Source organism: Anopheles merus, chromosome 2R (genome assembly GCF_017562075.2).
Source record: "Anopheles merus strain MAF chromosome 2R, AmerM5.1, whole genome shotgun sequence".
Taxonomy (NCBI): domain Eukaryota; kingdom Metazoa; phylum Arthropoda; class Insecta; order Diptera; family Culicidae; genus Anopheles; species Anopheles merus.
This window is the reverse complement of record NC_054082.1, coordinates 6,956,823-6,972,589: the sequence shown is the minus strand read 5'-3', so window position 1 is coordinate 6,972,589 and position 15,767 is coordinate 6,956,823. Positions and strand designations below refer to the sequence as shown.

Sequence of the window (15,767 nt, the reverse complement as noted above, 5' to 3'; positions counted from 1 at the left end):
ACCTTTGGTGGTGTACTTGGATTGGGGCACAATAGCCGAACCGGCGTGTGACCGCTCAGAAGAAAGAACGGAACATTTGCTCGGAAAGGAAATCATGCTCACATTACCATAAATTCGCCCATAAAGACGCACTGGGACACAGTTGGCAATGGTTGCGAAAAATCCCTTTCCTGCTGGCTGGTTCCCTCTTCCTTTCTCTCTGTCTCTCTCTCTCTCCAACACAAAAGCACAAAAAGCTTCCACATTACCCAAGTCAGCACCGGATGGCGCAGTTCCGGAATTTATGCCCGAACAGTGCAGACATCCGGCTCGGGCAAAACGTGGTCGGGTCGGGCGAGCTCAGTGTTGCTGCCTTGGAGATGGGAGCGGTTTTCTTGGTTTTTCGGTTTTCGCCCAATGCCATCGATACGATGTCATTCGAGAGACTAACCGCCCGACCGGTAAACCGACCGATCGTACAAAAACAGGGATGCAATCGTTCGCCAAGCTGGTCAATTGCCAACCTGCTGGTGGGGTTGCATTCCGCACCCAAAACCGCACCGCACAGAGTCAAAGCACCGGTGTTGAAGCGTTTACTGTGCGACATTCGACTCATACACATAAACAAACACACCACCAGGTCGTGGAGGAGAGTATCGTAGGAAGTATTGCATTAAATTGAGACAAATAAATTACAACCCCGTTGGTTTGAATTTCCAACTCTCCTATTCCCCAACCCGAGGGTCGAGTGACGAAAAGCCTTTGAACGTTTGCCCAGGCCCTGGCAAGACTCCCATCACACGCGTGCAAACAGAAATCAAAGACCATACACGCGTATGTATACCCAAAAGGATCTCCGGCTCGTACGGTTTGGGCATAGAAATCTTTGCGAACGGTTCCCATTGTTAGTTGGCTTCCCCGTGGTTTTGTTGTGTAATATGGCTAGCCGAGGAGGGCGTGGGAGATCAACAAAATGAAACGATAACCGCAAATCCGTCCTGTGTAGGTGTATTGGAACTTGCCGATGCTTCCGATGCCAGCTGGGAAGCATAGCAAGGCACAGAAGCAGCAGCGAGCCTTTCATTGCAGACTGGACCACAGCCGGAGCAGGCGGCTCGTCATCCTGTCCATGGTCTGTGTTTACTAGGAGTGAATTGTTCGTACACTACAGCAAACACACACACGCACACATACACACAGGAGCTGGATTTATTCACTCCTTTATGTGAGAACCTTTCACGGTGCTCTGGCTACACGTGACGTCTTGATTTGCGCACCGGACACAAGAGGGGCTTCCGATTAGGAATTGAATTGCACCGTGAACAAAAGGGCGATGATGTAACAGCATCCAGGATACAAAACGGTACGATTGGTAAACTAGATCAGTTGTAGGTAACGTTGCTAAGTGTTTTTTTGTTTTGTTCTGGGAGGAGGAACCAGGGTGACTGGGACAGTGTCGGAACGCTTGTAACAAGAATTGGGCATTCTTTGTGCCTCGGAAATTGAAGAACCTGAAATTCTGCAGCTTTGCTCCAACAGCGATAGATATCTCAAACTTTTACTTCATGATAGAACGGAGAGGTTACATTCCATGGTTCAATTCTGAAACCAAAATTCTCAAAATGCATTGCCTTTGCGAAAGGAAACTCATTTTTCACGTTAAATTATGAATAAGTCACAATTTACTTATCAGTGTTACCATATCTAAAGCCCCGTGCTTCGTCGACAAACTCTGTCGTTCGCGGACTTCGTCAACCAATCAAGATAAACACTGCTCTGGCGCTGGTTCAACCTGTCAACACCAGCTGGCCTAACAGTGTGACAGCAGACATGGCGGCAGTAACGCCCGCTCCGTCTAATTAGAACCGTCAGCGTTACCGCACTCCGCTTAGCTTCTAATTGACCCACACCAAGGCGGCCTAGTGTATAGGAACAGCTGGATACAGAACCAATGCCGCTGACAAGCGACAAACAAGCCATTTGTAATCCCCCATCCCGTTACTGTATCAAGCATGTCGTTGTAATTACTGTCACTGTCCTTGATGTATATGCTCGTAGTAATGACGATTGTTCTTTTCTTTTTTCTCCCTTTCCCATCCACAGGTAAAGACGCTCGGATGGATCGACAGGACGGACGGGACAGTATCAGCAGTGGGTTTAAAATCGGAACGCATTTCTTCAAGATATTACACATCCCCGATATGGTGAACTTTAATATCTCTCAGCCATCCACTTACGGACAGGCTGCATCTGCCAGCTTCACATCTTATCTCGTTTAAAGCTTATCCACGGAGGAAAACGTAATCAGCGCAGTTTGATGGGACGAAACAGAGCAGACGGAGAGGGTAGAGCCAATAACCACCTCATATGGAGACGGGAGGGGAAAATTGCATAACTATGTTGCCATATCGTACCGTTACCGCACCGCGAGTGTCGTTTAGTGGGTTAACTGCTCCCCGCCGCTCTTGCCCGTCCTGGGCTACCGTAATTTCTCGCAAGCGCGCACACGCGGCCGGCAAACGGCGAACCTGATCGAAACATTCAAATTAATAGATTATTAAATTGATATAAATTCCTCGCTTCGTCCCGCTGCTCCGACACAGCGTGGCCTCTTGCCAAGCAACGGGAGGCAAACCTACTGGCACCTACCATCTGGTGGGAAAGCGACGAACCGACACACCACAACAAGCCGCAAAAGGGTGGTCGGGCTTGCAAGGCCCTACGCGATGATTGCAATACGCGGTGCAGGCCGACGGCGCTATCGATCAGGCGGCAAAATGAGATACCTATCAAACGACCGCACTAGAACTGCACACACACACACATACGCCAGCTTCTTCTCCTCTCGGACCGACAGGAAGACAGCGGCGGAGACGCTAAATTGTCTATTGACTTTCGCCCCCTTGTGCCATCTAGCCATCTCGGGGTATAGACGGATGCGCGCTCGAGAACCTGGGTGGAAAAATAGAGTTCCCCCTTCGCGGGAGATGATTAATCGATACGCGGTGTGCAATTGACCGGCGTCGTTTGTAGGTTTTTAATAAACTGGAAACCGTTTTTCCTTTGGCGAAGATTGGCGGCCGGTGGCTTTCTCCTCTTCCCTTTTTTGCGAGCACGAAATGCGTAATGCGTACACAATGAATGAGATTTTCTAACGGTATGCACACACAAACACATAGAAAGATAAATGATGGCAGGCGGAAGGGTCGGCTTGTTAGTCGGCTTGCGAGCAAAATGCACCCGTGCATCTTCCCCCCGACAAGCAGCAGCAGCGTCGTCTTTCCGTCGTTCCGGAGTCGGAGCGAACGATTAATGGTGTTTTTGTGTGCTCGGTGCATTCGAAAACTCCCGGAACCCGTCGCGATTGCCAATGGAGCGAAGTTCAAGGAAATCATATTTTACCGTAATTGCTGACGGCGAACGAGGCGAACGGCCGCCGACAGCTTGGGAGCCGCGCGACATTTGCCAGCCGACATCGGGAGCAAACGGGTCGCGCCCGCCCGCGCCCCGGGGACACTAAACTAACGTGACATGTGTCAAATTAGTCACCGACTGCTACTGGGCGCTCCAATAAAAAAACCAACTCCTTGCCCCAGCTACACTTTGGGCGCGACGTGCCCAATTGCAGTGCTCTTGGCCGGTCGACGGAGAGTCGAATTGCAGTCACGATTAATTTTTCAACACGTCCGCGCAGGGCGCTACTTTGGGCAGTGGAATGGAAAGGGCAGCCGCACTCAGCTTAAACTGCAATATCTCAATTGATACTAACGTGTCTGTGTGACTTTCTGAGTGTGTTTAGTTGCGGGCAAATGTACATATATTTATCGTGTCGCCGGTGGGAAATTCGCGAAAAGGACTCAGCTACCAGTCTTGATCGTTACGATCGCTAATCAAATAGACCGCGGCACTACACTACCGCTGTGTCTTCTTGGTGGTGCATTGCATTTTGGCGGATGTGTTTTTTTTTTGTTCCCTTTTGAGTTTGAGCGCAGTTTCTTCATAGGGCGGTGCCGATCGATTCCTCAGCAATTACAGCCGCTTTTGCACCACGAAATGAGCTCTTGAATTATTAATGAGTTCACTCGGGCAAGCGTGATTGGGCCTCGCCTTCGATTCGTTTTTCGCTCCACCTCCAACGCCCGGGTGACTCACGGCAGGGCACAAACGCCGCTGGCTTTACCGTTCTACTTATTACACCAACAAAAAAAAAAAACGAAAAAACCCCATTCCTTGATGATAATTTTATCACCATTACACGATCGTTCTACCACGACAAATGGACGAAATAGGGGAGCAACAACACACACAGCAAAAAAACCTTTCGGTCGGTGATAAATGGGCGCTGTGTTTGAGTAAATATTGTCGCATTTCGCATCCCGCGTCGCCGCTTGTGATTTATCGATTTACATTAAATAAAGATAGCTTCCCGGGCACGCGGGGGCTACAAATGTGGATCGATTTATATGCGTGCGTAGCATGATGATTCCCGCTCACTGCAGCATCTTGAACGGCTTTAATCGAGAATTGAGTAAGGAGAGTGGAGTAAAAAAAACGAACCGCTTCTAGGAGGCGCGCGCGCGCGCCCGCGGTAAGGCTCCATAAATCAAGCGCGGAAGCACCACCACAACACCATCGCCGTGCCCAGATGGGGGATTTGTTGCAAACCGCCCCCAGTGCAGCTGGGGCCTGCTCGGACCGGGTGTGGCGCTTTGGTACCACTGCACCAAACCATCGATCGACAAACCCTTGCTGGTGGTGGTGTGAATCGAACGACGATGTAAACGATTCCATTAAACAAAAAAAACACGAATGCAACCGAGTCAGAGTAGAGGCTGGGAACTGAAAGGAGCAATGCAATCCTATTAAAAAGTGGTAAATAAAGAAGATTACCAGTGCGCGATACACCCGCCGTGTGATGCACAATGACCATAATTATGTCCGCCGTTTGCAAGTGCTGCTCGTGGGAGGCTTGCTGTTTGCGGCAACTGTTGCACCACTGTTGGACAAGAGAGGGAGGGCACAAAAGGGAGCTTGCGAAGGGCTAAAGAAATACATTTGCAAAATAAAAACGTATTGATTGAGATACCGGACGCAGCAGCAGCGGCCGGACGTGTGGATTGAGCGCTACACTGCGGGGCAAGCGGTGGCGGTGTGCGTTGAAAAGTGCATCATGCCCGGGCGGATTTGCCGGCGGATTGCACAGCACTATCGCTTTCCTTTCCTTCTTTATGAGCGTCTGCACACACGCACACTAACTGAGTGCGCTTATGAATGGGTTTTAATTAAAACTTATCGAAACTGAAGTGAATCATCAGCCGGCGGACCGGTCGGCAAAAAAACGATGGAAGAGTCGTGGCTCAATTTTTCATCAACGAACACGATCATTAATGTCACATAAAGCGATCAAAGCAAGCGGATGATTCGAATGGTTGCGCATGGTGGGAGGAAACGGGAAGAGATTATGCTGCCTTTGTTTTCCGCCTTTAATTACGAAAGCCCCACATTCGGGTCGGATTTCGTTGTTTCGTGCGGCAAAGCTGATTTGCTGCGTGTCTTGCGGTGGCGAGAGGGTTTCAAAATTTATGAAAATAACTCGGCCTCGGCCTTCTCTCCCCGCACAACGATAAGAATCTGCCAATTAATGCCAATCCTTGGGAACTGCAGTTGCAAGCAGGTTGCCGTGTATTACAGTTCGCTTCCGCTGCACTTGCGGTGTGGTAAGGGTGATGCGTAAAAAACACTGTAAAACCGAATAAAGAAAAACAAAGAAACTAATGCAAGTGCTGTTGCTTTCTGGCCCCTTTTGCTCCAAAATGGCAAAGGCGCCCGAATGACACCGTACAACTTTGTGCGCTGCTGTTGCTACTGCTACCGCTGTAAAAATGTCAACAAGCGCACGGTGTCACTTGCCTCCAGTTGGCTCCACTTCTGCTAGCGCGCCTTAATTAATGTAATTTATGGATGGTGTCTATTTATGGTCCACTGAGCTTCTCCAGTTCCGAGCGCTACTTGAGATGCTCGCGACCTCGGAAAAACTCGAGAAAACTCGAGAAAACTTGCCCGTGTCTGCCCTTTTGTAAAAAGCATCCCGTCGGCTAATGCAAAGCTGGATCGCAGAAAACCCATTATTATAACACAACTTGTTCCCGCGATGGCAGTACGTGAAAGCAAAAGTCACCGACCGTCAGTGATAGCAGTTATCGTTGCTGGTGCGTTGGGCCAAGGTCTTCCTTTCCCTTGTCAATGTTGATAGTGATTCAAATTGATTCACCTACACTGATGGACCTTCCCAGCAACGGCTGTCCGTGTTGAGCAGTTGATTGTAGCGTTAAGTTTTCGCCAAGGTCCCTTAGTAACTTGCAACGGAGCAAGAGCTATTCAAACGCGTTTCTAGTTTTAAAGCGAAGAAAGTCTTAGAAAGAGGTAAGGACTACAACACAGATTCTTATAAGAATAAAATCTTCTATTAAGCGTATTTTGTGATGCAAATTGCATAGATTGTTTCAAATCAACAACCAAGCGCCGAAAAGTATGCAATTACATTATCCATTAATATCGCGTTGCGTAACATAATTTAAACACCCAAGAAAAACGCCCTTTTTAAAGACTCAAATGTATAGAGCGGATGTAATTGTCCACCAGTCACGTGTGGAAATTGCTTGCTCGAGCCTGATTCACAGCCCAATAAATCGATGAAATTCCATTTATCAAAGTGAGCCCCATTTTTTAAATGGTAATTAATTTCAATTCAAGCCAAACCAAATTATGCCTATTTCACACTTCCGTGCGTGTGCCATCCTCGTAGCATCGCTTAATGCGCCCAGCGGGGGAGGGAGAGGGACATTCGCAGCAGATCGTTGCAAATAGGTCACATAAATAAATACGTTGCGCGGGAATGGGCAATAAAAGGAAATGTAAATAAATAAATCGTTTATTTCGTGCGCGCCAAACGATTAAATTGCAAAATCGATCATCGTGCTCAAAAGGGCGTTTTTTGCAAATGTTCATGTTTTTGATCTATATTGTTCTCCTTTTCCTTTTGATGCATAAGCCTTCACCCGAGCAGTGCTGGTGGGCAAATGGATTCGGCTCGCTATCATATCGAGTGCATGCACCAAACGTGCCTTTACCAAAAGTGGATCTTGTTTTGTCAGGTGTTGAGTTGATCTTTTCGCGAACGAACGCGACACAGACTCAGTTACTTCATGCGCACACACACACTCACACACATTCCTGTACAATTCATTGAGATGAAGCTTATTCGCCGCTTCAAATGCAACTTCGAGTGCAGCCGCCGTCCGCGTCCCGCTGCCACAGCTATTGCACACCCCGGTTCCGTCCAATTCCTCACGGTCGGTGACAGGCTGACAGGTCGGTCGGTCGATGTTTAGCCGAAGCGATCAATTAGCGTCGATGAAAGGGTAAAATCAGCGACACCGTCACACACTCGATACTCGGCAACTCCCGCGATTGGCTTGGTTGCTTGCGGTCGCAAAGGGGTCTTGCACGGCTCGGTTGCCATTGAGCCGGCGGAGGGCTTGAGAAGTGATTAATACTTAATTTCCTTGCTGCACCTCACCCGAGACACACGGACGCTTCGCACGCTGTATTGCGCCATTTCCCAGCGGTATGATGCTCACCTTATAAGCATTGCTGGTACAGACGCTTTTAATGAGTCTGTAAAGAGGGGGGGGGGAGGATATTTTTTGTCGAAATTGAATTAACAATCATTAGCGTGGCGTATGAGACCGCGACTCACTACTGTCACAAGGCACACGAGCGCACACAGAAAATTGGAAACGATCGCAAGCTTCAGGAGTTTTGCGGTGAGACGGGGAAGCTGGTGGAGAGTTTAATCCACTCCTGGCAGCACTCCCTGCCAATCCCTTCCCATGCCAATTCCGTCTGAGGTGTCGTGCCGGAAACGTGGTTGATTGAGTTTGCGACTGTCGCCTTACCTTCTTTCTTGCCCACCCGCCTGTAACCGTGACGGTACGCACTAAAGCGTGCTCACATTGATTAATGACGGACATTGAGCACGGATTCGCGAGACGAACGGGCGAACAAACCGGTACCAGCCCGAACGGAACAGAAATGGAATCATTTCAGACCGTTGCCGAGATATTGTTGTACGATTGACTTGACCGGGAGTTCAATTGAACGGAAAGAAACCGGGTGGGCAGCACATAATTAAAGCACTCATGGAATGTTGGGAGGAAGGGGTGAGTAGGCAAATTAGCCACTCCAACCTATGTGTGTGATCCCACACACAGACACACGCACATCAAGGTCAGCGGATGGGCCAAGGACACACCCTGCCGCACACAATTGATGGTTTGTTGCGAATACACGCGGACGTCAAAGCTTTCCCACTCACTAATGAAGCCGAGGAGAAAAATGCTTCCTTTTCACTACGCCACTGGATGGCTCAAAAAACCACCCCAAGTGAAGGGGAGGAGACACGCGGAGGTTGAAGGTCATCGCTGTCTAATAGCCCATCTCATTAAAGTGTCCGACGGAATGCATCGTCCTTGCATTCGCACTCGGCCGTTTTGCTGCGCGCGTGATTGATGCTCGCTTTGTACAAATTATGCTTCCTTCTTTCCGTCAGGTTGGTATCATCTCCAGCTGCAGCATGATGCCTTTTATGCTACTGCTACGCGGCAATAATGCTGGCAGCTAGCGCGAAACGCATGACGCAGACGATGCGCCTGACAGTATGCAATCGCGAACGTGCACTGCCACCGCTCGCTATGAGTAATGGTGCGCAATGGGATGGCATGATTGGGGGTATTTATCTTTCACTTTAGATCCTTCCGTGTGTGTGTGTGTGTGTCATCGCGGCTTTTCGGACGTGGACGTGTGCCAGCCATTTTTCGGCGTGAGCTAGTGTCTCCATCAACGCGGAGTGAATGGAATGATTTATTCGAAAACGACTTCATTATCGCTTGCGAGCCCGGTTGAAAGCTGCCCCCTAGTCTGGATAGCCGTCTTGAAATTGGTGCAACTTTTCACCCGTTACGACAACCCGCTGGGAAGTGGAGCCTATTCAATGCAAAGCAGCGTCAACAAATTAGATAATATGTTTACTTTTGGAGGAGCATTTATAATTATTCCCGGCGCGGCCAATCTTCCCCAGAAAGGGGCTGCAGAACGACGACGGAAGCAATACAAATGCGGAACAAACCATCGAGGAATCGTGGCCCTCTTTTGTTTGACTGTGTTTATGACATTTTGAATTAAACATGACCCATGGCTGCACGAGGAAAGAAACGAGCTTCTCACGCATAATTCGTGGCCACGACCGCGTTCTCGTGTGCGCAGTCACTCAGGGTGACGGGGGTTGCTTTTTATTAATGAATTGTATTAAGATTTGAGGGAAGGCTTCGGCACCACCAGCTTAAAGCAACCAAAAGGCAAAGGGAGCGATTCTGGGCAAGAATAAAACAACAACAGCCGAAGGGAACGGAAACGTAATCAAAGCTTTCGGTACAATGATGTTAAAGTTTGTATTTGCTGCGCGCTCAGTTTCAGTGCTCACAGCAGTTCTAATTTCCCAGTTAAATCGTAACAAAAGATTCACCATAGTCTACGATGTGCATTTTTTGTATTCCCTTAAATACCCAACTCTACCGTTCAACACACACACACACACACACACACACACCCTGCGGCAATGTCACAAAAAGGGCACACAATTCGGCTGGAAAATGGAGCGCACAAAAGTTCACTCAAATAGATGATGACAGACTCTTGACGGAGGTTCGGCTTCCGTGAGGTTCTGGGAAGTGCTGTGGCGTGGGATTGGGGGACCCAAGCAGCAGGTCGTCGAAAGTCACAATTTTCAACCACCTGTTAAAGGCGCAAGTTTTGCAAAAGTCGAGAGAGAAGCAGGAATAGAACGCGCCCTGGCTGGGTGGATGATGCTTCAATCTCACATTTCGCTGCCAGTTTGGTGCCTGCATTCAGAAAATTCGGTCAGAGATAAAGCGAGAGAGAGAGAGAGAGAGACGAAGCGCATAGTTGGCGAAGCGAACGGTTGCTGGGAAAACGTCACGTTTTCAATTATCGGTACGATCTTGGAGAAGATTAAATGACACATCAAAGAGCCTCGGGCCTGGCAAACTTTGGGGAAGGGAGAGTTTTGCTATAGTGCAGACAGTTCTTTCGAGCGACTCCGTAACCCAACAAGATGTGCATTCGCTCTGGTGGATTGATTATGTCCCAGGCTTTTTTCTTCCGTTGTTTGTGCTCCAAAATCAATCACTATTAAATGCACACACAAACACACTTTTAACCATCCAGAAGTAGACAAATCATTTTCAAGAATCAAGATAGCTGCAGTTGCACTCCATCTGACTGGTGAAACCCGAGTGACAGACAGCTGTGAAATTTGAGCAACCATAGTTGATTTATATCCCGCAGGTCAACAGTCACCCCGAAGGCTGCACAAAGCTGACGGGGCTGTTTGCCGATTAGTTCCCTGACAGCAAGGGCAGCAATCGATTGTGCACCCCCGTGCGTCAGTGCACTGCTTCGCGTATCGGTGATGATCGATGAAACGTTACATTCCCTCACCTACTTCTCCACACCAATTCCGAGACACGCGAAAGACACTATTGTTACCGGTTACGGGTTCTGCCAGGCCGGCTGGAGACTGCCTGGGCCGACTGGAGGATGCAGTCAGTTGGTCTGCGCGAATTGAAATGCCCCGACCGAGAGAACCGTCTTATCAACGCCGACCGGCTTGAGAGCTGCTGCAGTGGTGCATATTAATGGTTTGGCCCTTCGAACGCTCCCGGCAGGCTTTTCCTGCTACAGTGCGATGCGTGCGAATGTTTGGTTTGCAGCACATTTGATGCGCGAGAAGATGATGCCTTGATGTTGGCAGCGAAATGTTTCATGAAGGTATGCAAACATAAGCCAGAGAAGTTGATGAGAAAGCATACATCGATGTTTGTAACAATGCTTATCAAAGTTAAATTACATTTTCCAAAACATCCACAATAAGGTAACCAAGAATCGCAATTTGATTTAAACACAAACTTGCTTTATCATGTTGTTATAATAGCATAGGAAGAGAGACAACACACCAAGCTGGCATTGTTTACCGAAAAATCAAGCAAGAAGTCACGCTTCCCAAACTAAGATCGATGGTTCCTGCCAAGCCACTTCACTGGCATCGCTTTCGCTCCAGCTGAATCAAACACAACCCCGTCCGCCTAGCATCCGGAGCACAAACACTCAACCAACCCGGGATTGAGCGCGTTCTATCGCTGCGCTTATCCGTTCGCTAGATCCTCGCTGTGGCGGTTGTGAAAAATGAGTGCACAATAAGTCTTGAAACAAGATTAACGACATCATAAACCAACGCCTCGCGGGTTTTGTGAAACCGTGCCAGCTACCAGGGAGCGTTAGCGCTGGTGAAAAACGGCAAACAAACGCACGCAGTCAACAAGGCGAGAGCTTTCTCCTACAAGGTACATTCTATTAGACCGGGCTGATGCATGCCTGGTGGGTGCAGAAAAGTTAATTTGCACTGATAACGGAAAAGTTGTGCATTGGACAGTTCACGCCAGTTCAGGGTGCTCTTTTCGGAGTCTGCAAAAACGGGCCAATGCGACACACAAGGACGGGAGTTGCAGTGTTTTGGCACAGCGCGCGGTTGGAGCTGCCAAGCAAAGCTCCCAACCGAAGCTACCCACGCCTAATTGATTCCCCCGTCGGAGATTACATTAACTAACGGCTTGTGTACTTAAAGCATGTCCTCCGCGTGCTAGTCTATTAGGGGACTCGTGAACGATTTTGGACACCTTTTTCTCGACCCTTCAAAAGAAGAAGCGTCTTGCTTAAGAATCGGTCTTAGCAGCTTCACCAACCGTTATTCAAATGTTTGTGTTGCACACATCTTTGCGTTTAACAAGCGAGCAAATCGTTCCGAGGGAAATGCAAATTTCCCACCATCATCACACAATTTATCATTTCTCGCTCTGCCTCGGCAGCTGCACTCGCTGGCAAAGTGGCTGACTCATGCGGACGGCAAAACACCAATGCCTGCTCGGAAACGCAGCAGGAAGTCCTAGTTCTCGCCGTAGACCCGGGCGTGTGTCTTATATTGTGCTCCGAGCACCATCGCTCTTCGCACAGATTGGCACGCGATATGGGGTTCAGCTCCTTCGCAAGCAAAGAAACATCGTCCATCGTCGCTCAATGGACGGTACCAGCGCCGTACATATGGTTCCGAGCGGCTCCCCAGTGTACCGTTCCTCTTGCAAGACGCGAGTGAGAACTGGACGCGCACGTGGGTCCAACCCGCACTGTGACGGTGCACAATTCGCTCCAATCGTTCTTTAATGACAGCTAGCAAAGCATGAGGGCTCGTACCAGGGGGGACCGTACAAAAATGTAAGCTCTAGAGACCACTGTGAGGAAAACCACTGCTGGGTAAGCTGCCCAAACCGATCAGGAAGTGTAAATCAAAGCCAAAACGGCGGCTGCTCGCTAAGCTGTGTGGGTCTCGTTGCGCTGTGAAGACGACGGGCACACCATCTATCACTCGGGACAAACGGCACAGCGGCTGACCTGTATCTCCCTGCCCCCTCCCAAAGACCCTTTGCAACGCAATACTCGGACCCCTGGTGGTGGTGGTGGTGGTTTCCGAACAAATGCAAATGGCGATTGTTCTTCCGCACCGGCAAGGAAACTGGACCGTGGTGGCTGTCCGTCCGGTGGTGATGATGGCGGTGCAATCAAATTAGCTTCCCAAACAGGGCCCAAAATTTGACTCCATTGCCATTGCGAAAATTGCGAAACTGCTCCGCACAAACCACAAAATCATCACCCGCCCCCTTTGTTCCGGGCGGGATGCAAGGGAATTAATTGAACTTTTGTGCATTTGTTTCGGGCTCACGGGGCTCATGGCTCTGTGTGCTGTTTATTTTATATTGTGCCCGAAGCCGCTGACGCTTCAATCCTGACTGTTATGGGCGCATTGTGCCAGTGCGGGGGAAGGGCCCGTCAACGGGGACGTCAACATTTATCATCACAGCCGCAACGGAACGCCACCGGAACCATTATCGGACCAAACAAGCGAAACCGAGGCCCTACTACTACTATTCCGCTGCTCTCGGGTTACACAAAAACCCCTTTTTCGTTGGGGACGGAAAATGATGAAACGCAAATAATCCGGAACGCGTCGGAGGGTATGTGTGGGTGTCTGTGGGCCCAAACGGGACCGTCCACCGTGAGGCTCTCGTCAACAGAACTGTTTGCGAAATGAAGTCGCAATACGCAATAACGCGCGCGAGGAAATCCAGCCAATGACATTACAGAGACAGGACAGCAAAGAGAGATAGAGAAAGAGAGAGAGAGAGAGAGAGAGAGAGAGAGAGAGAGTGAGAGCATGATTCCGAAAACCCCGTCCGCTAACAAATCATTAATTTCTGACTTGTGGGATTTGCTGGGACATTGGGGTGCCGTTGGGCAGGGACTCTGTGGCTGTCAAATATTTATTTTCCATTTTTACGACCCTTTCCCCGTCTCTTCTGCAGGATGATCTGCCCGGGCAGGCCTTGCTGGATGTGGTGTTCGCCCGGCTGAACCTGATAGAGACGGCCTACTTCGGCATCCGGTACATCGATCAGGACAATCAGACGGTAAGCATGACGGTAGGCATGGGGCATTCAACCCGACGGGACCACTGACATGGTAGCTTTTTTTTTCTTTACCCCCAGCACTGGCTCGATCCGGGCGCAAGGCTCTCCCGCCAGCTGAAGGCGGGCAAGGTGCCGTACGACCTTTACTTTGGCGTCAAGTTCTACGCATGCGATCCCTGCAAGCTGGTCGAAGAAATTACGCGGTAAGAGATCGGTTCCTTCGGCTCTGGCTTCAACCAAAAACCTTGCTGTGTTGGCCATAAATATTGGAATTAATTATCAAAACCACCCTCAAACTCCCTTTTCTCCCAGGTACCAGCTGTATCTGCAGGTGAAGCAGGACATTCTGCAGGGCCGGCTGCCCGTGTCGTTCGAGCTGGCGGCCGAGCTGGGAGCGTATGTCGTGCAGGGTAAGCTATCAACGTCGTTGCTGTTGTGGTTGAGTCTAGTGGTGGGAGCTCGGAATTGAACCTAGACGATTCCGTGTTTGGAATCAATTCTGAATTCGATTTTGATACTGTAATCGATTCCGGAATCGGAATAGGATCAGGAATTGGAATCGCAAAATACTCCGGAAACGGAATCAGAATTGACTCCAGAAATAGAATTAGATCCGGAATGATAATCAGTTCTTGAATTGAAATGAGAAGTTTCAGAAGCGAGATCAGTCCTTGAATCTTCATGAGAATGGATCGTTTAAAAGTAAATTTGGATTCTTTGCGGCTCTCAATACGTACTATCAATGGATCCAAATGGCTTTTCTTAGGGAAATGCTGAAACTGATTCCATTTTGAAGTTGATTCTGATTTCGGAGCCGATTCCGTTTATGGAGTTGATTTCGATTACGGAATCGATTCTGATTCTGTAGTCGATTCTAATTCTGGAGTCGATACTGATTCCGGAGTCGATTCTGGAGCCAATTCCGGAGCTGATTCCGATTCCAGAACTCAGTTGTGGAAACTGGAATTAATTCCAGAAAACTTCGGAGCTAGCCGGATTCGATTCCGACGAAATCTTCGTTTTACCCATCACTAGTCGAGTCCCCCAATGTTTGAGCTTTGGCCTGTCATGAGCCCTATTCCTGATTTTACAGCCGAGCTGGGCAACTACGATCCACGGAAGCATCCGCCCGGTTACGTGTCCGAGTTCCGGCTGCTCAACAACCAAACGAAGGAAATCGAGAGCCGCATCCACGAGCTGCACATCCAGCTGGAAGGGATGGCGCCGTCCCAGGCCGAGTTCAACTATCTCGACAAGGTCAAATGGCACGACATGTACGGGGTGGATCTGCATCCGGTGCTGGTATGTGATGGACCTCGGACGTTACCTTTCCCACCATTCTTCACATCCTCACATAATCTTCTCTGCTCATCCTTCCCCGACAGGGCGAGGACAGTGTGGAGTACTTTCTCGGCCTAACGCCCGGTGGCATCGTGGTGCTGCGCAACAAAACCACCGTCGCCCACTACTACTGGCCTCGGATAGCGAAGGTCTACTACAAGGGACGATACTTTATGCTGCGCGTCTGTGATAAAAACGTAAGTCCCCAAAAAACGCAGCGCCACCAAACGACTGGACACTTAAAGCGCCCTTTTTTCTCGGGTTTTCTCTGCTCGTTTTGCAGAATGAAGTTAGTACGTACGGTTTCGAGACACCAAAAAAGAGCGCCTGCAAGCATCTGTGGAAGTGCTGCGTGGAGCACCATTCGTTCTTCCGCCTGGTCCGGGTGGCACCGATGCAAGCGACCGGCACGCTTGCCAGCAAGTACAGGTAAGGAAGGGGAGGCGAAATAATCCTTTGCTTTCCGCCTTAAATCTCCAACACTTTCTTCCGATTCTCCCGCCCATCCACCCAGTGCCCGTTCGGAGCGTCAATCGATGAAGGACCTCTCAACGCAACAGCGTGTACCGCCCGTGTTCACCCGCACACCGTCCCGCCGACAGCCGCGGCGCGTGATGAACGATGTCCCGCCGACGACCGAGGACAAGATGTTCGATGCACCGAAATACATTCAGCAGGAAATCAAATCCATTTCCATACCTCAACCGGCGCAATCGTAAGTGTGCTGTGGCAGCAGGATTTGCCATTTCTTCCCTATCTCATACATCGTATTTTTCATTCTCTTCATGCTCT

General features: G+C 49.5%; 1 protein-coding gene across 5 annotated transcripts in view; it reads left to right on the top strand.

Annotated features, from left to right (window-relative positions):
* Positions 1-15,767, top strand: part of LOC121588448 (band 4.1-like protein 4) — a 92,752-nt gene that overhangs the window by 64,402 nt on the left and 12,583 nt on the right. For all 5 annotated transcript variants that reach the window (XM_041906388.1, XM_041906390.1, XM_041906391.1 and 2 more), the window contains exons 3-9: positions 13,530-13,634; positions 13,713-13,837; positions 13,947-14,044; positions 14,728-14,936; positions 15,020-15,172; positions 15,259-15,404; positions 15,490-15,690. In XM_041906388.1, the coding sequence (XP_041762322.1) occupies positions 13,530-13,634; positions 13,713-13,837; positions 13,947-14,044; positions 14,728-14,936; positions 15,020-15,172; positions 15,259-15,404; positions 15,490-15,690 (1,037 nt within the window). The remainder of the gene's footprint in view (positions 1-13,529; positions 13,635-13,712; positions 13,838-13,946; positions 14,045-14,727; positions 14,937-15,019; positions 15,173-15,258; positions 15,405-15,489; positions 15,691-15,767) is intronic.